The 22,920-nt window shown below is 40.0% G+C and overlaps 1 protein-coding gene across 4 annotated transcripts in view; it reads right to left on the bottom strand.

Annotated features, from left to right (window-relative positions):
* Positions 1–22,920, bottom strand: part of LOC138429655 (S-adenosyl-L-methionine-dependent tRNA 4-demethylwyosine synthase TYW1) — a 143,080-nt gene that overhangs the window by 83,021 nt on the left and 37,139 nt on the right. For all 4 annotated transcript variants that reach the window (XM_069571406.1, XM_069571405.1, XM_069571408.1 and 1 more), the window contains exons 10-12: positions 19,783–19,901; positions 14,276–14,385; positions 105–282 (exon numbers count right to left, since the gene is read on the bottom strand). In XM_069571406.1, coding sequence (XP_069427507.1) covers positions 105–282; positions 14,276–14,385; positions 19,783–19,901 — 407 coding nt within the window. The remainder of the gene's footprint in view (positions 1–104; positions 283–14,275; positions 14,386–19,782; positions 19,902–22,920) is intronic.

The raw sequence follows: 22,920 nt of genomic DNA, 5'->3' as shown, positions 1-22,920 counted from the left end.
TAGTTAGAAATGAGTAAATCCTTTCTGAATCAATACCTGTTAGTTTTACTTCTTAGTCAAACACAGATTCAAGAAGCATCATCTTGACAGGCGAGACCACTCACCTGATTTCCGCAGGGAACTGTGCATTTGTGACCAGGAAACTGGAGATTTTACACTCATGGAGGAGCTTCAAAAACTTGTTGATTTCTGGGTACATGATGGGTTCTCCCACGAGAGACAAGGCACAGTGCTTTACTGTCATCCCTTCTTCAAAGCGTTCCCCTTTGACACCTGGCACTCCTGGAAGACAGTGCAAAGGACCAAGTCCAATAAGGTACAAATAGGGGATGTCACTTTTATTTTCTGTAATTAAAAATTTTTTAATTTTTCTTAATGGTTCTTTGATTTTAGAGGGAAAATTCATTTCTGATACCAGCCAAATAATACAAAACAAGGGCTGGCAGGGGGGACCCTTAAAATTATTGAAAGTGAAAGCTAAGTCACTCAGTCATGTCAGACTCTTTGTGACCCCCATGGACTGTAGCCTGCCAGACTCCTCCATCCATGGGATTTTTCAGGCAAGAATACTGGAGAGGGTTGCCATTTCCTTCTCTGGGGGATCTTCCCGACTCAGGGATCAAACCCAAGTCTTCCATATTGCAGGCAGACTCTTTACCGTCTGAACCACGAGGCAATCCTGAAAAGAATGATCTGCCCTCTGAGATTCGATCTCAGGACCTTCAGAGTATGAGACTGACGTGCTGCCTACTGCACTAAGAGGGCAGACATAAACTTTCCCTTCTCCAGGGGATCTTCACAAGCCAGGGATGAAACCCAGGTCTCCTGCATTGCAGACAGATTCTTTACCAGCTGAGCCACATTAAGTCAGAAAAGAAGAGAAAAACCTAGAATTATTAAACCAGCAATCTCATCCTTGGCTTTAATACTATTTAAATTACATCAATAAAGCAGGCAAAACTAATTTTATTATTAGCTAATTATTTGGAACACAGAATACATTACTTCCCATAATTTGCTTAGCTCTGCATTCCATCATGTTGGTCTAAGAAAATGAACTCAGTATAGCTACATAAGGCAAATGAAGTGAAAGTCGCTCAGTTGTGTCCAACTCATTGTGACCCCATGGACTGTGTGTAGTCCATGGAATTCTCTAGGCCAGAATACTGGAGTGGGTAACCTTTCCTTTCTCCATGGGATCTTCCCAACCCAGGTCTCCCGCATTGCAGGCAGATTCTTTACCAGTTGAGCCACAAGGGAAGCCCAAGAATAGCCTCTCCTATACCAATCATTGCCTCCCTTCATCCTTCAAGTATTTTGAATTAAGAGCGTGGAAAACTAGGGCCGCCAAGATCCAGCACCAAAGATTCTATGTAACTGGAGTGGGTGCAAGCCAGGGTCATGGGAGCTTTAACAGTTTCCCAGGTGATTCTAATGTGCAGCCAAGGTAAAAAACCACTGCACAGAGGCTTCCCTGGTGGTCCAGCAGCTAAGACTCCATGCTCCTAATGCAGGAGGCCCAGGTTCCATCCCTGGTCGGGGAACTAGATCCCATATACCACAAATCAGACCCGGTGCAGCCAAACAAATAACTACCTTTTCTTTTAAAATCTCTATCAGTTAAAAGAAAAAATTCTATCAGTTTAAAACAATTTTTTAAAAAAGAAAACCACTGCATAAACCAGCAGTCTCCAAACTCAGAAATACACTGGAATCACCTGGGACTATCTTCAACATTCCAAACTCCAGGCCACAGCCCAGGCCAATAAAATCACCATCTCGGGGAGGGGCCTGGGCATCAGGAGTTTTTTAAGCTCCCCAGGTGATCCCAATGTGCAGTCAAGCTTGGGGAACCACTGGCACACACCATGGATTTCCACTGTAGTTAGACGTTGAGAAATAACCTAAAGAATTTTTTAAAAATCTCAGCATCCAGGCAGTATCCCAAGCCAATTAAACCTTGATCTTTGGGGATGAGCTTGAGACATTAGTATTTATTAAATGCTCCCCATGTAACTTGAGTGGACCTCATAGGTCAAGCAGTACTGCTTTTGACTCAATGCAGAAAGCATTCATGGGGAAAAAAATTATTTTTAATAAATAGAAAGCATTCATTAGCATCGTTCAATCTAACACGAGTTGGGAAGGCTTGGAAAGAGCATAAGAAGGCAAATAAAAATAATCCTTCTTTACTTGAGACATTTCTGTCCATTATCTCTAGGTTCTTTTTTATTATTATTTATTTATTTTTCATTGGAGGATAATTACAATACTGTGTTGGTTTCTGCCATACAGCAACATGAATCAGCCACAGGTATAAATATGCCTCCTCCCTCTTGAACTTCCCTCTCACCTCCCACTCCACCCCAGCCCTCTAGGTTGTCACAGAACACTGGATTTGAGTTCCCTGCATTACACAGCAAATTCCCACTGGATATCTGTTTTACATATGGTAATGTCTCCCTGGTGGTCTAGTGCTTAGGATTTGGTGCTCTCTCTAGGGTCTTTATTTTTTTTATATTTATTTATTTTTAACTGATTGACGATTGGTTTGCAATACTGGTTTGATTTCTGTCATACATCATGAATTAACCGTTCAATCACGTCTGACTCTCTGTGACCTCATGGCCTGCAGCACGCCAGGCTTCCCTGTCTTTCATCATCTCCCAGAACTTGCTCAGACTCATGTCTGCTCCGTCAGTGACGCCATCCAACCATCTCATCCTCTACTGTCCCCCTCTCCTCCTGCCTTCAATCTTTCCCAGGGTCACAGTCTTTTCTAATGAATCGGTTCTTTGCATCAAGTGGCCAAAGTATTGGAGCTTCAGCCTCAGCATCAGTCCTTCCAATGAATATTCAGAACTGATTTCCTTTAGGATTGACTGGTTTGATCTCCTTGCAGGCCAAGGGAGTTAACTATAGGTATACATATGTCCCCTCCCTCTGGAATCTCCCTCCCAGCTCCAGCCCATTCCCACACCTCTAGGTTATTACAGAGCCCCAGTTTGAGTTCCCTGAGTCATACAGCAAATTCCCATTGGCTATCTATTTACATATGTTAGCGTATATGCATCCATGCTACTTTCTCCAAGTACTTTTTGAAAAATACATTCTTTCTAAAGAGTACAACATTCCTCATCAAGATTAGAAGTGAGGAGGAGCATATTCATACACCTTCTCAGTCATTTCTTAGTCACCTCTGAAATGTAGTTTTCTTCACTATAAGCAGTATTTACCCCAAAGAATGTTTGTTAGAATTAAATGAGATAATGCCTGGAAAGGCTTTAGCAGACGGCCTAGCACACACACAAAAAATTCATTAAGGACGTTGTTTTTATCATCACCTTTATCGTGGTTTCTTAAAATAATTAACTCCCAGTAACTATCGCCTTAAGGAACAACAACAAATCTGGAGAAAATAAAGTTAGCTTTCACTGCTTGCTTGTGCTTTAGTTTCCAGGAGGTGACTTTATTTTACGCACACACTCACACACAATCTACTTGGAAATAAGCAAGTGCAAGTAAACACCCAAGCCATCAAAATCAACATAATACAGGCTAAAATCAGAACAATCTAAAAGTGGCAGGTTTTATCTTCTTTTATGACTAACTGCAATTCTAAGAATGTATTTCATGTCAGTATTGGAGATGGATAATTTTTTAAGTTACTGAAATCTAAAATCTTAAGTGAATCAAGGTTTTAAATAAAACTTGATACTTAACTCACTCTTGTGTTGCCAAGACAACTCAGCATTAAGTATAAAATTTTCTTTTTGTAAAAAAAAAGAAAGAAACATCATTAATCTCCCCATGAGGAGAAGAGTTGAAGGGAAGATTTAATCTGAAGTGGCAAAATTAACCTAAAACTCAGAAAGAAGAATGAGTACTGGCAAGGCAGTCAGATGCACTGGAAATCAGATGCCCCGGGTTCAAACTCTGGCTCTAGCACTAGGGGGATCTGTGTCCTGAGTCAAGCCACTCATCCCCTCCACACATATTCCCTGATGTATAACGTGGGGAATTCAGTCACACACACACACACACACACACACACACAGAGTTGTGAGAATTCAATGAAATAAGCCACATGAAATAACTAGTTTGGTACCAAGCCCAGCACATAAGCATTCTTTTAAAATCTTAGCTGCAAATATTTTATTACGATAATTATTTCATGAACTGTACTATGAATTCAATTATTTTCTATTTTTAAAAAAACAGTAATTCCATTCAATTCAACATACAGTTGATCTTTGAACAACAAGGTTTGGAAGAATTCAGGCCCACGTGTATGTGGTTTTTTCTACACACACACATACATACATACATATATATATAGTTCTTTTATATACATATATATAATTTTTGGAAATTTCTATTTATATAAAAGTTTTTGAAGATTTGTGACAATTTGAAAAGTCTCACAGATGCACCCCATAACACGGTAATATCCAAAAAAATTGAAAACTTAGGTGTATCCTGAATGCATAAAATACATGTAGATACTACTCCATCATTTACTATCATAAAATATACATGCATTTTAAGTTAAAATGTATCAAAATGTACTCCCACAAACAGACCTCATATAGCACCACCCCCAGTTGACAGAAATGTAAACAAAGGTAAAGATGAAGTATAGACTGTAACACTATAAAATTTCTCTAGCGCCTCCTGTTGCTAGGGTGCTGAGCACAAGGGCTGCAGGTGTCTGTGTGAAACTCCACCGGAGGTTCATCATGTGAGCAGTTGTCTCTCTAGTCACTTTCACTGCAGTACAGGTTTGAAGTTCTCTCATGGTTTTCACCATGTTTAGTGCAACAACGTAAACCTTGAATAACAGCACGGACCCATATGACATGTGATGCTGGAAGAGCTCCCAAGAAGCAGAGAAGAGTGACAAAAGGGTAAATGGCTTGATACGCACCAAGAGTCAAGTCCGCAGCTGCGGCTGCCCACCACTTCAAGACAAATGAGTCCAGCGGAAGGGCCATTGTAAAAAAAGAAAAAGAAAAGGAAATTCATGAAGCTGTCGCTGCAGCTACAGCAGGTGTGAAAACCTTGAGCTTTTTGTAAAATGCCTTTTTATCTCGTATTGAAAATGCGGCTTTTATGTGTGGGGCAGGATTGTTATAAGAAAGACATACCTATAGACGAATATGATTCAAAAGGTGAAGTCATTATATGACAACTTAGAGCAAGAGGAAGGTGAAGGATCTAAAGCTGGAGAATGGAATGCCAGCAAAGGATGGTTTGATGATTTTAAAAAGAGGTCTGACTTTTAAAATGTCAAGATAACAGGAGGAGCAGCTTCTGCCAACCAAGAGGCAGCAAAGGAATTCCCAGCAAAGAAAATCACGGAGAAGAAAGGATACCTGCCTGAACAGGTTTTTAATATAGTCAAAAGTGCCCTATGCTGGGGTGCAAAGAAGGCTTCAAAGGACATTTTATTAGTAAGGAAGAGAAGCCAGCACCAGGATTTAAGACAGGAATGGGCAGGCTAATGCCATGGTGCTAGGCAAATGCAGTCAGGTTAATCATTACGACTGCTCTTCTCTATAAACTTGTTAACCCCTGAGCCTTGAACGGGTAAGATAAACACCAGCTGCCAGCCTTCTGGTTGTACAAAAAGAAGGTGTTCAATGGGAAGACTTTTTCTGGATGGTTCCAAGGATGCTCTGTTCCTGAAGTCAGGAAGTACCTTGCTGGTAAGGGGACAATCTTTTAAAGTTCTTTTGATATTGGACAATGCCCCATATTGGACAATGGCCAATCCAGACCCCATGAGTTCAACACCACAGGCACCAAAATGGTTTACTTGCCCCCAAACACAACGTCTCTAATTCAGCCTCTAGACTGGAGGTAAAGACCTCGGGCTTCCATGTGATGCTAGCGGTAAAGAACTGCTGGCCGATGCAGGAAACATAAGAGATGAAGGTTCGATTCCTGGGTCAGGAAGATCCCCTGGAGGAGGGCATGGCACCCCACTCCAGTATTCTTGCCTGGAAAATCCCCAGGGACAGAGGCGCCTGGCTGGCTGCAGTCCATGGGGTCGTAAGAATCGGACATGACTGAGTGACTGAGCATGCACGCGTGCACTTTACATCACTGAAAGATGCTGAAGCAGAAACTTAAGATTCCAGAATTTTTATCCTAAGGTCATAGCAATAAGCTGAATAACCCAGAAAAATGACATAAGGTTCAACACAGAGTATTCCTATTTCTTTGGGGTTTTTTTTTTGGGGGGGGGGGGCATTGGTTAATAATGAACTTTTATTCTTTTAATACTTTCTTATGCCTTTTTTTTTATTGAGGTATAACTGACAAATATGAGTATTCCTATTTCTAAAGACTGTACCAACTGGAAATAAAACATTCTTTCTTCTCAAATAATGATACAGTTCCTGGCCAAAGATCTTCCTAAGAACCCTTCTGGCTGAAAGTCACATACAATAGATCTTTGATCCAGCCACTTCTATTGGGATGTTTATTTCATAAACAAGCTTCAGAAAACAATTAGCAGATGGTGTTCTCTTCCTGGCTTCCCCCACACTCCTTTTGGATGTGTACTTTAGCACACCTTGTTCCCGAGGCCCATCTATTAGAGACCCTTTATTTTTTGCATTAAACAATAGATAAAAACACCTAGCAACAAATGATGTCTTCTTCATCCTTGCACTTTCAGCACTGAGCACATCCCTCCCAAAGAGTGTTCACTCACTTGATCTCAGCTGAACTGATGGGGAAACTGAGCTAAAGAAACCTGAACCTGAGACTTCCGCGGTGGTTGAGTGGCTAAGACTCCACCCTCCCAAGGCAGGGGGCCTGGGTTCACTCCCTGGTCAGGGAACTAGAACCCACACGCCGCAATGAAAATAGAAGATCCTGTGTGCCACAACTAAGACCAAGCATAGACAAATACATAAATTTAAGAAAAAAACCCCATTCTCTGAAGCCTGTGTCTCCCTGCCATGGTGTTATTTGGAGGGGGGAAGTGAGCATTTTGAAAAGATGCTGAGTTGCACTTTAATCCTGACCCACTTGTAATCAGTATAAAGTTAACTGTACATTGTACATATAAAGGGGAAAGCTAATAAAGGTCATAGGAAGACTGCTTTAATGATCAATGAAATAACTGAAAAGACAATGATTACCCTTGAGATTGAGAACAGAAGCACAAAAAGGAAATGCTGAAAAGATCAGAATGTCTTCAAAATGTACTGAAGGCTGGCCACTGAGCCAAAAGCTGGAAGTAAGTGTTCGTAAGTGTTAGTCGCTCAGTCGTGCCCAACTCTTTGTGACCCCATGGACTGCAGCCCACCAGGCTGCCTGTGTCCAGGCAAGGATACTGGAGTGGGTTTCCATTTCCTTCTCCAGGGGATCTTCCCGACCCAGGGATCAAACCCAGGTCTCCTGCATTGCAGGTAGATTCTTTACTGACTGAGCTACAAGGGAAGCCCCAAAATCTGGAAACTCAGAGGCAAAAACAATACCCACAACAAGCCTCATCCCATACAGAAATCAGGTCATGGAACGACTGGGCCAGACCTAGGGGAGAGAGTCGGTGATCAGCGTGGGGTGGGAAAGCACCCAAAGAAACAAAGGACTCCACAGCAGAGTGAGGGGAAACATCAACGAGCTAAAAGAGTGAGGTCTACGGAGAGGCGGGAGTGGAAAAATATAACTAAGAAGGAAACGGCTGCAAACCTTTGAAAATTGCCTGTAACTTCCAACTTATGAGACCTGTTTCCTAAATTTCTGTTGAAATCTGAAATTCATATTCCTCCAGATATAATGCTATTAAAACGGAGATGAAGTTACCATTCACCCCACACCCCGCCAACATCAAATTAATCTGTAATATACCTAAACAATGAACTTCCCAGGTGGCACTAGTTGTAAAGAACCCACCTGCCAACACTGGAGATGTGAGACACTCAGGTTCGATCTCTGGGTCAGGAAGATCCCCAAAGAGGAAATGGCAACCCACAGCGGTACTCTTGCCTGGAGAATCCCATGGCTACAATCCATTAAATCACAAAAAGTCAGACACGACTAAAGCAACTTAGCACAGCACATACCTAAACTATAGCACTACCAAGTCCATTTCAATATCACCTAATCAAATTCAATTTTTTTTTTCCTATAGGAAAATGTATCCCAAGTTCCAACTGACGAAACCAAAAACACACTTTTACTTTTGGCTTTTTGGTTTTGTTTTTTTTTTTTTTTTTGTAAGCCACAAGGGGACACAGGGTAATAACAACAGGGCTTTAACAGGGAAAGTCTAAAATGGATGTGGAAGAAGAGAAAGCAGAACTAGTTTCCTGTAGGGCATCTGTGAGTAATTCTACATTTGAGATTAAGCCACTTCTCCATGCCAGTCTCTACTAAGGAGTTCTGATTTAAAGAAGACAGAGAATAGACTTTCCACCAGGGGCTAAAATGAAATCTAAGTGACGCTCCTGCATCTTTGGCACCCAGAACTGGAATGCGTGTCAGAGCATCACCCAGGGGATGGTACTCAGTTCAGAAGAGGCAGAGTGACTTCATTAGCCTTGCCATCCTCACTCTGAAACTGACTATACAGAAAGGACAGTCATCTGCTTAATATTTACACCCTTAGAAATCGCTTCAAGAAAATTAGAGATACCAAGGGAACATTTCATGCAATGATGGGCACAATAAAGGACAGAAATGGTACGGACCTAACAGAAGCAGAAGATATTAAGAAGAGGTGGCAAGAATACACAGAAGAACTGAACAAAAAAGATCTTCATGACCAAGATAACCTAGGTGTGATCACTCACCTAGAGCCAGACATCCTGGAACACAAAGTCAAGTGGGCCATAGGAAGCATCACTATGAACAAAGCTAGTGGAGGTGATGGAATTCCAGTTGAGCTATTTCAAATCCTAAAAGATGATGCTGTGAAAGTGCTGCACTCAATAAGCCAGCAAATTTGGAAAACTCAGCAGTGACCACAGGACTGGAAAAGGTCCGTTTTCATTCCAATCCCAAAGAAAGGAAATGCCAAAGAATGCTCAAACTACCACACAATTGCACTCATCTCACACACTAGCAAAGCAATGCTCAAAATTTCCTAAGCCAGGCTTCAACAGTACATGAATCGTGAACTTCCAGATGTTCAAGCTGGATTTAGAAAAGGCAGAAGAACCAGAGATCAAATTGCCAACATCCACTGGATCATTGAAAAAGCAAGAGCGTTCCAGAAAAACATCTACTTTTGCTTTATTGACCATGCCAAAGCCTTTCACTGTATAGATCACAACAAACTGTGGAAAATTCTGAAAGAGATGGGAATACCAGACTACCTTAAGTGCTTCCTGAGAAATCTGTATGCAGGTCAAGAAGCAACAGTTAGAACTGGACATGGAACAACACACTGGTTCCAAATCAGGAAGGAGTACATTAAGGTTATATATTGTCACCCTGCTTATTTAATTTATATGTACATCATGAGAAATGCTGGGCTGGATGAAGCATAAGCTGGAATCAAGATTTCCAGGAGAAATATCAGTAACCTCAGAAATGCAGATGACACCACCCTTATGGCAGAAAGTGAAAAAGAAATAAAGAGCCTCTTGATAAAAGTGAAATAGAGTGAAAAAGTTGACTTAAAACTCAACATTCAAAAACTAAGATCATGGCATCTGGTCCCATCACTTCATGGCAAACAGATGGGGAAATAATGGGAACAGTGGCAGACTTTACTTTGGGGGGCACCAAAATCACTGCAGATGGTGATTGCAGCCATGAAATTAAAAGACGCTTTCTCCTTGAAAGGAAAGTTATGACCAACCTAGATAGCATATTCAAAAGCAGAGACATTACTTTCCAAACAAAGGTCCGTCTAGTCAAGGCTATGGTTTTTCCTGTGGTCATGTATGGATGTGAGAGTTAGTCTGTGAGGAAAGCTGAGCGCCGAAGAATTGATGCTTTTGAACTATGGTGTTGGAGAAGACTCTTGAGGGTCCCTTGGACTGCAAGGAGATCCAACCAGTCCATTCTGATGGAGATCAGCCCTGGGATTTCTTTGGAGGGAATGATGCTGAAGCTGAAACTCCAGTACTTTGGCCACCTCATGTGAAGAGTTGACTCTGCAAAAGACTCTGATGCTGGGAGGGATTGGAGGCAGGAGGAGAAGGGGACGACCGAGGATGAGATGGCTGGATGGCATCACTGACTCGATTGATGTGAGCTTGAGTGAACTCCGAGAGTTGGTGATGGACAGGGAGGCCTGGCGTGCTGCGACTCGTGGGGTTGCAAAGAGTTGGACATGACTGAGTGACTTAACTGAACTGAACTGAAGGGAGTTCTCATTCTTCGTGAAAATATAATGAATCAGAGCTCCTTTAAGCCCATGTGCAGACCTATCTACTGCCCACCACACCTTCAAAAATATACTTGTTTTCTACTACTGTAAAGAAAAACTGATTTCTGTATTCTGAAGAGTGTCAGTATACAAGTATCAACCAGTTCCAATCTGAAAACCTTTCGAGAAAATTTATTGTTGATTAAATAAAGAGATGTTTTGCTGACATGGTAACATTTTGTCAAGGCAATTAATTAAGGTATGCAAAAAGCATCCTTTGTGAGAATTACAAGGGCAAGGAAGATACTCTATAAAAGCTGTTTTTAAGGGTGAATGAATGGCAGCTGCTGTATTTCGGGGGTCACTCCCACCCTCTTAGCATTCTCACCCCTACTCAGGATTCACTTATTCACAGACATGCTCTGTTCTTTCTCCCTGCAATCCTGTATCTGTCCTTCCTCTGCAAGACAATACATATACTTTAAAACACTTTGTCTCTTATGCCACAGGTACCTGAAGACAAACCGTCTGAGATGCCTACTGATTAAAGCAAGCACAAGGTTACTAACCAGGGACACCTTTCTGCACAGGACAAACCCTCCAACAAGCTAGGCAGATAACAAAGACTACGTGCTCACCGAGCTCACCTAACATATGTTATTAACGTGAAGAAAGGCAGCCTCATGATTTATTCATCTCTTATTTCCATTTAAAGTGCATTTACAAAAATGCTCCTGTCAGAAAAATCACTATCAAAACTCAGGTTGTCACTCTGTATCAAGGACATCTCGAGATGGAAAAATGCATGTCTACTCCTTGGGGCTGCTTCCACCCATACAAACTGCCTGGCACACAGTTTATTCAGGGAGCTTCCTAGATGTCCAGGAAACACACATCCTCGGCCATCACCCCATTATTTAAGGATTCAACTGCTTCTTTAAGCATGAAATAAAAACATACTGATTACACTAGAAAGGTAAAATTACTGGTGTTTGCCTGCTTCTGATATGACTATCTAGGATGGCTAATTTTACATGTCAACTTGACTGGGCCATGGTGCCCAGTTTGGTCAAATGTTATTCTGGATGTTGGATGGTGAAGATGTCTTCTGGATGAAACTAACATTTAGGTCAGTGGACTTTGGGTAAAGCAGACTGCCCTTTATAATGTGGATGAGCCTCATCAAATCAACTGAAAGCCTTAAAGAATAAAGGCTGACAGCCCTCAAGCAAGAAGGAATTCTGCAAGCAGACAGCCTCTGGATTTGAACTGCAATTCTTCCTTAAATCTCTAGCCTGCTGGTCTGCTCCATCAGATTATTTTTATCTTTTTGATTGACCAAGCCTGCACAATTCCATGATCCAATTCTTTAAGCCAATCTCACTCTATCAATCTCTCTCTCTCTCCCTCTAAACACACCCACACAGCATCCTGATGACTCTTTCTCTGGAGAACTCTGACTAGTAACTAAATATCCAAAAGAAAGTAAGACTTCGCCTTGAAATTTACTTAAAAGGCATATGGTTTATTTGAGGGTCAACGATCGATAATATTAACTAAATCAACAAAGAGTCTAAGAAAAGCTGGTAAATTCCTGATGTGGAGACTTACTATAGTGTTTTCACTACACAGTTTCATTTAATTTTCCAAAAGGCTGGTAAGAGACACTGCTTTTTCCAAATAAGAGAAAATGACTTGTTTCCAAAAAAAAAAAAAATTCTTGAGACTAAAAACCAAGATGAAATGTTAAAATATTTATTAGCATCTCTGATGTACAAGTTGGCACATACATATATGCACACATATATGTATAGGGCAATTTTCCTTAGAAAACTCATAAAGACAATATAAATTTATAAATTACTTTTATAAAAATACCTTTATAAATTATTATTGCTCTTGAATTATTATTTGCATTACTTTCCCAATTTCTCCCAGGAAGTAGAATAGCGGTAAGAAATACCATGGTAAAAAACAAGAAATAGATTTGGTTTTTGCTCTGGTTCCTGGCACAAAGCTCCTATAAGCCCTGGGATTTCCTGAGTGGTGGGAGTACCTTTTGTCATTCATAAAGATCCCTTTGGGGACTTCCCTAGAGGTCCAGTGGTTAAGACTCCATGCTTCAAATGCAAGGGACACAATGCCTGGTCAGGGAACTAAGATCCCATATGCCAGGCAGCGCAGCCAAAAAATAAATAAGGAGCCCCTTTTAAGCACACCTAAGTACATTTATGCAAATGGGGTGACATAGGGTAGGACTCCTAAATAGCCTCAGGATGGGGCTGGTCACCATAAAGACCAAGTGTTCAAAGGATTAGAATTTTCAATCATACCCATGGACCGGTGAGAAAGGGAAAGGGAACTGACAAATTAAGCTCTATAAAGACCTTTGAACAAGATTTGATGAGCTTCTGGGTTGGTGGATGTATCCATGCGCTAGGAGGGTGGTGCACCCCAGTTCCATAGGGACAGAAGCTCCTGGCCTCAGGACCCTTCCAGACCGACCCTATACTTCTCCATCTGCCTGTTCACCTGTGGTCTCTATAATATCCTTTATAGCAACTGGTAAACATAAGTAGATGCTTTTCCGTTCTGCGAGCCACTCTAACAAAGAATCTGAGGAGGTCGTGGGAACTTCCAATTTACAGTCAATCAGAAACACAGGTAACATCCCAGGCTTTCCACTGGCATCTGAAGTGGGGCACAATCTTACAGGACTGAACCCCTAACCTGTGGGTCTGATGTTATCTCCAGACAGTGCCAGGACTGAATTACATTTGTCGAACACCCAGGCAGTGTCTACTGAGACCTGGAGAACTGCTTGGTGAAGGAAAAACATCAGAAACAGTGTGATCTCAAGAAGCAGTGACCTGGCAGAACGATCTTCTCTGCATGAAAGGACTATCTGATCTTCAAAATGCTAATTACTGGGGTTTATAAAGACTCCCATTTACAATGCAAGAGTGCTGATGCCAAACCCACCTTGGCTGGAATTCACTTTTTTTGTTGTGTATGAAAGGAAAGGAGAATAAAGGAGACAGGACTGACAAGTGGTGGGTGGAAACAGAGGCATGCACATTTCACCTGCAGTTGTCTTTTAAAAGCCATTATTTTTTTTGGCCAAAAAGTTTCTTCAGGTTTTTCCTTAAGCTGCTACGGGAAAGCCCAAAAAACTTTTTGGTCAACCCAATACCCGTCCTCCATATCTATCTACAGTGGTGGGTCTCACAGTATAGTTCCCAGTTCAACATCAAGGTTACCAGAAAATGTGTAAGTGATGTACATTCTAGCTCCCTCCCTCAGACTTTCTGAATTAATCCCTGGGGAAGGAGATCGGGAATCACTATTTTAATGACCAATTCTGATGCACACTAAAGCTTAAGAACCAGCCATCTCCAATAGAGTCAAATACCTTGCACTGTGACACACAGCTAGATCAGGAAATTCTAGAAACTGAGTAGCAGAATTCTATACATCACTGTGGATCATGTGGAGGAAATCTGATTAAAATTAACCCTCCTTTTTTGTACAGCATTTATTCAAAAATGCCTTCCTAATACTATCTAACTGGTATTACTTATTAGTTGAATGATCTAAAATTATCAGTTGAATCACAAGGTTGCTTTGTATCCAACACAGAACAATAGCAAAAGTTTTTAGGAGGAATGATGATACATTCCCAGCCAAAATTTATAAGCTGAGCACACTGTATTAAAAATAGCTAAGCTTTGAATTAATTTTTTAGTTCTCCCATCATATGATATATATAAAGTTATCAGTGAAAACTACGAAGGCCAAAGTATATATAGTATTTCTACAAAGTTTTCGATTTCCTACACGAGAATTTGCCAGCAGGGACAACATTCTGCCAAAGGAGGCAATTCCTCTGCCAATTTAATTCAGGCTATTAGCATTCCTTTGTAGAGGGAAGATAAATACCTTTAAACTGCTTGATCATGTTCTGATGGTTTTCAATGGCTTCCTTCAAGATCATTTCAGGCTGGTCCATCTTCCACCGCCATTCAGTACCCACTGGATTGGTGTGGTGCCTAGGAAAAAAAGAGGCAAAAGTTCTTCAGAACTCTGTTAAATCTCAGCTAGTCACCCGCTACAAGAGAGTCCATATAATTATAAAATCCAAGTTGGTTTTCCCCTAAAAGTTCAGCTATCTATAGCTATATTTTACAACTTATTTTGAGTCATGACATCTAGGATAGACAGATAGATGGACAAGGGAAATGCTTGGCCAAGACTGAGGCTTAATCAGAACAATACAAAACATGTACCCCTCTCTCTCAGCCACACACCACCAGGCTAATAAGCATCCAGCAATGACCACCAGTACAATATTGTTTCAAGACTCTCTCTGAGAGGCAATGCGAAGACCTAAAGCTTAGGATGGATCAGACATGGAGGGAAAAACCTGCAGCAAACCTCAGGCAACACTCAAGGTATCTCTAAAGGACAACAGAAAGGAAAGGGGTGCCAATTTCCACACACAAAAAAAAACATTCATCTCAGTCTCTAACAATGTTGGACTTCCAAAAAAAAATAAAAGGCATGCAAAAAAAGCAAGAAAATAATACATTTCCAACAGACAAAGCAATCAACAGAATCAAACTCTTCTGACATAAGGCGTGAAGGTATCTGACAGGTTATATTTTTAGAACTATGATTACTGTATGTTATAAGTCCTAAAAGAAAGAGGTTAACAACATGCAAGACCAAATTGGCAAATTCAGCACAGAGATGAAAATTATAATCAAATAGAAATACTAAACATGAAAAAAATGGGACTTCCACCGGCTCAACAGTAAACTACAAAAGCTAAGGAAAGAGTTAAAAAAAAAAAAAAACTTGGAGAGGACAAATAAGCCAACTAAAACACACATAAAATTTTACGTGGGGGAAAAAAAAGACACAGCATCCAAGAGCTGTGGGACAATTATCAAAAGGTCCAAAATATACATAATTGGAATCCCAGAGCCAAAGTATAATAATTAAAATCCCAGAAGGGAAACACAAAATAAAGTAGAAAAAGATGTAGAAAAATTACAGCCAACAATTTCCCGAAGTTAATGAGAAACAATTAACCACAGATCCAAGAAGCTTGCAGAACAACCAGAATATTTGAAGACAGTGTAAAAACACAGTATCTAAGCTAATGAAAACAAAAGAAAATCAGAAAATCTTCAAGTAAGAGAAAAAGGGCGCATTACTTAAGGACACAGATTTGTACTACTTCTGACAACTCATCAGAAAACAAGTAAGCCAGATGAAACTATAATGACCCCTGAAAGAATGCTTAAAGGAAATAAACTTGTCAACGCAGAATTCTATACCCAGTGCAAATATCTTTCCAAAAATGGAGTAAGAAAGACTTTTGCAGACAAAAATCTGAGAGTTTTCCTTGTTGGCAAATCTGTAGTACAGAATATATTAAAGGGAATCATTCAGGCAAAAGAAATAGATACCAGATAGTAACTTAGATTACTCAAAGAAATGATGAGTGCTGAAAAAAGAAAAATTTTTGGAAAAATAAAGTTTATTTTCCTTTTAATTACTCTAAAGACAACTGACAGTACAACTGAAAGAGAGTACTGATACACTGTGTTTACAGCTTACATAAAAGTAAAATTTATGCCAACAGCAGCCAAAAAATATAATAGAAATAGCAAATATCCCGCTGTGAAGCTCTTACGCTACACATCCCTAGACCACTGCACACAGGACTTTTCAACCTCAGCACCACTGACATTTTGAACTCAATAACTCTTTGCTGTGAAGGGCTGTCCTATGTGTTATAGGGTGTGTAAGAGCATCCCTGGCCCCTACCCACTAGACGCCAATAGCACCTCCCTCCGTTAGAACAATCGAAAATGTCTCCAGACATAGTCAAATGCCCTAAGTTTCCCCTCGGGATGAAAAATAGAAATTTTGCCCCAGTTGAGAACCAATGATTTAAGAGAATGTCTGAAAAGACATTTTTCAGTTTTTGTTTTTGTTTTTTTACTATATCCCTAGATAACTAGAAAAGGGAAACCATGTAAAAGAACTTATGATGGGATGATGATACTAGATTCTTTTTTTTAGGCCTTTTTTAAAATATTATCTGTCAATCAAAGTAGGTATAAGATAAAACAATTATGGCTGAGATTTGCATCGAAATAGTGAGAACTAGGGTAGGTAAATGGAGCATGACTGGAAATGTGTTAACAAATATACACAGAGATTCATTATACTATTCACTCTATTTTTGTTCAAAACATATCCATAAGAACATTTAGAAGTACTCCCTAATATGATATGTTGAGAGGTTACATCACTTCCGTGGGGTTTTGTCCCAAAATCCAAATATACCTAACTAATACTCTTCAAAAGTGTAAAGGTCATGATAGACAAGGAAAGACTAAAGAATTAGAGATAACTAAAAGAGAAGACTCTACACATGGACATCACCAGATGGTCAACACCGAAATCAGACTGATTATATTCTTTGCAGCCAAAGATGGAGAAGCTCTATACAGTCAACAAAAACAAGACCAGGAGCTGACTGTGGCTCAGATCATGAACTCCTTATTACCAAATTCAGATACAAATTGAAGAAAGTAGGGAAAACCGCTAGACCATTCAGGTATGACCTAAATCAAATCCCTTATGATTATACAGTGGAAGTGAGAAATAGATTTAAGGGCCTAGATCTGATAGATAAGAGTGCCTGATGAACCATGGAATGAGGTTCGTGACATTGTACAGGAGACAGGGATCAAGACCATCCCCATGGAAAAGCAATGCAAAAAAGCAAAATGGCTGTCTGGGGAGGCCTTACAAATAGCTGTGAAAAGAAGAGAAGCAAAAAGCCAAGGAGAAAAGGAAAGATATAAGCATCTGAATGCAGAGTTCCAAAGAATAGCAAGAAGAGATAAGAAACCCTTCCTCAGCCATCAATGCCAAGAAATAGAGGAAAAGAACAGAATGGGAAAGACTAGAGATCTCTTCAAGAAAATTAGAGATACCAAGGGAACATTTCATGCGAAGATAGGCTCAATAAAGGACAGAAATGGTATGGACCGAACAGAAGCAGAAGATATCAAGAAGAGGTGGCAAGAATACACAGAAGAACTGTACAAAAAAGATCTCCACGACCCGGATAATCACAATGGCGTGATCACTCATCTAGAGCCAGACATCCTGGAATGTGAAGTCAAGTGGGCCTTAGAAAGCATCACTACGAACAAAGCAAGTGGAGGTGATGGAATTCCAGTTAAGTTATTTCAAATCCTGAAAGATGATGCTGTGAAAGTGCTGCAGTCAATATGCCAGCAAATTTGGAAAACTCAGCAGTGGCCACAGGACTGGAAAAGTCAGTTTTCATTCCAATCCCAAACAAAGGCAATGCCAAAGAATGCTCAAACCACTGCACAATTGCACTCATCTCACATGCTAGTAAAGTAATGCTCAAAATTCTCCAAGCCAGGCTTCAGCAATACGTGAACCGTGAACTCCCTGATGTTCAAGCTGGTTTTAGAAAAGGCAGAGGAACCAGAGATCAAATTGCCAACATCTGCTGGCTCATTGAAAACGCAAGAGAGTTCCAGAAAAACATCTATTTCTGCTTTATTGACTATGCCAAAGCCTTTGGCTGTGTGGATCACAATCAACTGTGGAAAATTCTGAAAGAGATGGGAATACCAGACCACCTGACCTGCCTCTTGAGAAATCTGTATGCAGGTCAGGAAGCAACAGTTAGAACTGGACATGGAACAACAAACTGGTTCCAAACAGGAAAAGGAGTACATCAAGGCTGTATATTGTCACCCTGCTTATTTAACTTCTATGCAGAGTACATCATGAGAAACGCTGGGCTGGAAGAAGCACAAGCTGAAATCAAGATTGCCAGGAGAAATATCAATAACCTCAGATATGCAGATGACACCACCCTTATGGCAGAAAGTGAAGAGGAACTAAAAAGCCTCTTGATGAAAGTGAAAGGGGAGAGTGAAAAAGTTGGCTTAAAGCTCAACATTCAGAAAACGAAGATCATGGTATCCGGTCCCATCACTTCATGGGAAATAGATGGGGAAACAGTGGAAAGAGTGTCAGACTTTATTTGGGGGGGCTCCAAAATCACTGCAGATGGTGACTGCAGCCATGAAATTAAAAGACACTTACTCCTTGGAAGAAAAGTTATGACCAACCTAGACAGCATATTCAAAAGCAGAGAGGTTACTTTGCCAACTAAGGTCCATCTAGTCAAGGCTATGGTTTTTCCTGTGGTCATGTATGGATGTGAGAGTTGGACTGTGAAGAAGGCTGAGCACCGAAGAATTGATGCTTTTGAACTGTGCTGTTGGAGAAGACTCTTGAGAGTCCCTTGGGCTACAAGGAGATCCAAGCAGTCCATTCTGAAGGAGATCAACCCTGGGATTTCTTTGGAAGGAATGATGCTAAAGCTGAAACTCCAGTACTTTGGCCACTTCATGCGAAGAGTTGACTCATTGGAGAAGACTTTGATGCTGGGACGGATTGGGGGCAGGAGGAGAAGGGGACGACAGAGGATGAGATGGCTGAATGGCATCACTCACTCGATGGCCGTGAGTCTGAGTGAACTCCGGGAGATGGTGATGAACAGGGAGGCCTGGCGTGCTGCGATTCATGGGGTCGCAGAGTGTCGGACATGACTGAGCAACTGAACTGAACTGAACTGAAAGAGACATGACACCTAAAACCTAAATTTGATGTAGGATCCTGAATTGAATCTAGTGGGAAAACCAATGAAAGTCAGTTTCCAATTTGATTAATAATACTACATCAATGTTAATTTCTTGATTTTGATAGTTGTTCCATGGTTACATAAGGTCTGAACATTAAGAGAAGCTGGAAATTTTCTTTGGAATCTTCTGTAAACTAAAATTGTTTCAAAACAAAAAGCTTATGTATATAAAATTCTAATGACAGAGAAAGAGTCTTATATTTAAAAAATAAAAGCAGGATATAAAACAGAAAGTAGAAAATAATCTCAGCTGTATTTTTAAAAATGAAACACTTTGGGAGAAAAAAAACAGAAAGGAAATACTACGAAGCATTAAAAGTGTTTTCCCTGGATGCTTAAATTGTTGCTTTTCTTTATAATTTTTAATGGTTTTAAAAATTTTCTATGTAAGTCTAGATTACTTTTATGATTCAATGAAACTTTTTTTAAAAAAAGGATGAAATAATGAGAACCTAAAATACTATCAACTGAATTAGCTACATAAACAGATATAGTGAGTTAGAGAAAGTAGAGATTTTTCAATCTAAATCAATCTACACCACTGAATAACTAAGGACACCACTATCAAAATAGAAAAGAACAGGTTAACAGAGAGCATAATAAACTCCTAGGATTTTTCAGCCTCAGCACAACGTTACATATTTGGTCACCATGCCCATTCATTTTTACTTACCGCCAACAGAAGACACATTTATTTGCACATGCCAAGCTCGGGGTAGTTTCCATGCAACGATGGCTTTCAATGCCATAGAATGTATGTTTATAGCAACCTCCTCTCCCTCGGAGCATGGACTGTGAACATAAAAAACAAACGACATTTGAATAAGATCCTCAAAGCAAGGAAACAAAATACCAGGGCATCGTTTTAAAGAAGAAACCAGCATGCTTGGGGCTGGTGCACGGTGATGACCCAGAGAGATGTTATGGGGAGGGAGGTGGGAGGGGGGTTCATGTTTGGGAACGCATGTACACCCGTGGTGGATTCATGTCAATGTATGGCAAAACCAATACAGTATTGTAAAGTAAAATAAAGTAAAAATAAAAATTTTTTAAAAATAAAAAAAAAGAAAGAACTGTACTCTGAATTTGCAAAATGTTTAAAAGCAATCTTTTAGACTAATACAACACTGTAATGCAAATATACACCAATAAAAAAATTTTTTAAGCAAAAAAAAAAAAAAAGAAGAAGAAGAAACCAAGTGTTTCAGGAGTATAAATATCCCTTACCAGTGTCTGCATGAGACAGAAAACTAACATTATAGCATTAGATTGTTTTGATGGTGTTTGGGTTTTGATAATGCTCTGGGTTTTCTAAACCCTAATGAGATAAACCTATGATTCATTAATTTTGAAAGCTCCACAGGGAGGACTATGGATACTTTCATTTTCAAATCCATTCACCTGCCTCAAATATTAATACAATAATATATAATGCCAAAGGAGAAATAAGGCTCCCAGAGAAGGGGGAAGTAGCATTTACCTGAAAGAGTTATCTCCATATTGAATAAAGAGGGTGAGTAAGGGAATGAAACCTGGAGCACATTCTATGTCAACCCAATGGTAGAATTTGAACATAGAGGGGAGTTGAGACTGTTGAGGGGACAAGCAGCATGTATACAAGAAATAGACTATCCCAGAAAAGAATACAATATAAAACCACCATAAGAATGGTAACTTGAAGAAATACTGCAGATCAACTCAGGGTTGGGATCACAAGACACCATGGAGCTTCTTGCGGTAACCGTTAGAAAGATCCTTCCAGGAGCTCTGTGTTAGATGGACTTGATTCAAGAAAAAGTGAAACCTGTAAGGAGGTTATGCAAGAAAGGACCTGGTGACTTTGCTCTAACACTGGCGGAGGAAAGGCAAAGGGTACTGAAGAGGTATGGTCCCAATTAGAGGGACAAACAGGAAGTTATCAAAGATAACAGATTTTGAGCTAAGTAACTGAAATACTATGCAATTAACAATAGGAACAATGAACGAGGAAACACAGCTGGCACGCCTTTATACATATGGATCAGTGTACACTATATATCAGTGTAATGATATTACAGTGCTGCCCACATAAAATCTGCCAGCTTGTTACTATGTCAGATGACCAAAAAGTCTTATCTTTTGTCCTAATAAAAGAGGTCCCCCTGTCCATTTCACTTAATCCTTTCACTTTAAAAAAAAAAAAAAAAGGAGTGAAGGGAAAATACTGTTCAGGATAACTGTTTCTACAAATGCTCTTCCAGGTTCTCAAGAAAATATTCAAGAAGGCAAACAAAATATTCACATCGTCCAAAGTAGCCCTGAAAACTAAAATGTCCACCATATGCAAAAGTTACAGAGTAATTAACACTAAATACTATGGCAATGGAGAAACAAAGTTGAAGACCTGCGTGTTTCATTCATTACTTACCAATCAGTTAATGTACTTCAAGCACACTGTGTGTTGAATGTACAATGGCCAAGACGACAGAGCCCCTACCCGTGGAGGGGCTAGCTGGAGGAAACGGCAAGTAAGCAAGAACCACTCTGCCACTCTTTATCATTTGATTGATATATTTAGAATATTTACATTTGAAGTAATTACTCATACACTAAAATAGCCTACCATTTTATTATTTGTTTCCTGCTTATTCCCTCTGATTCTCATTCCTGTTATTCTTTTGATTTCCTGCATATTTTATTTTTAGGATTCCATCTTTATTTTTGATTTTTGATTTTATCTCTATGTACAGTGTTTGCGGGCTTTCCTCATAGCCCTTCCCTCAAAGCACAGTTGGTAAACAATCTGCCTACAATGCTGGAGACTCGGGTTTGATTCCTGGGTTGGGAAGAGCCCCTGGAGAAGGAAATGGCAACCCACTCTATTCTTGCCTGGAGAATCCCATGGACAGAGGAGCCTGGCGGGCTACAGTCCATGGGGTCGTAAGAGTCGGACACAACTGAGTGACTTTCACTGAGATAGTGTTTGTAGTGGTTGTTCTGAGTATGAAAATATACATACATGACCCACCAAGTCTACTAGTAAAAAAATTTTACCAGCTTCAAGTGAAATGTGGAAACATCACTTCCATTCAGATCCCTTTAATTTTCTTTTTTAAATTATATATCATTGTCCTGAGTATCACATGGTGTTAAAATTTTTGTTTCAAGACTTCCCTGGTGGCCCAGTGGCTAAGACTCCAAGCTCCCAGTGCAGGGGGCCCAGGTTCGATCCCTGGTCAGGGAACTAGATCCCACATGCTGCAACCAAGAGCTTACATGCCTCAACTAAAGGTTCTGCATGCTGCAACGAAGACTAAAGATCCCACTTGCTGCAATTAAGACCCAGTGTAGCCAAATAAAAATAAATAAAATTTTTTTAATATTCTGCTTCAATCATCAAATATGATTATAAAAATTATGAGGAAAATGATCGTCTACTATATGCACTCATATTTCTGCTCTTTTTATCATTGTGCTTTGCTTTCTCATGCTTTAAGATCTTTCTTTCATCACTTCATTAGGTTTGGATAGCTTCTTTAACTGATCTTTAAAGCAGATTTGCTAGAAACAGAATCAGTTTTTTTTTTTTTTAATCTGATCATGTGTTTAGTTAATCTTCATTTTGGAGGATAGTTTTGCCAGACACAGAAATCATGATTGACAGGTATTGTCTTTCAATGCTTGAAGAACATGAGCCACTTCTCTCTGGCCTCCATGATTTCAAATGAGAGATCTGATGTCAAGTATAGCGTCTTTCAAGACCTTTTTCTTCTTTAGCTTTCAGAGCATTAATTGTAAGGTACCTTCGTGTGGATCTCCTTGGTTCCATCCT

Source organism: Ovis canadensis, chromosome 24 (assembly GCF_042477335.2).
Source record: "Ovis canadensis isolate MfBH-ARS-UI-01 breed Bighorn chromosome 24, ARS-UI_OviCan_v2, whole genome shotgun sequence".
Lineage (NCBI taxonomy): Eukaryota > Metazoa > Chordata > Mammalia > Artiodactyla > Bovidae > Ovis > Ovis canadensis.
The sequence above is the reverse complement of the archived record's forward strand: the minus strand, read 5'-3'. Positions and strand labels throughout refer to the sequence as shown.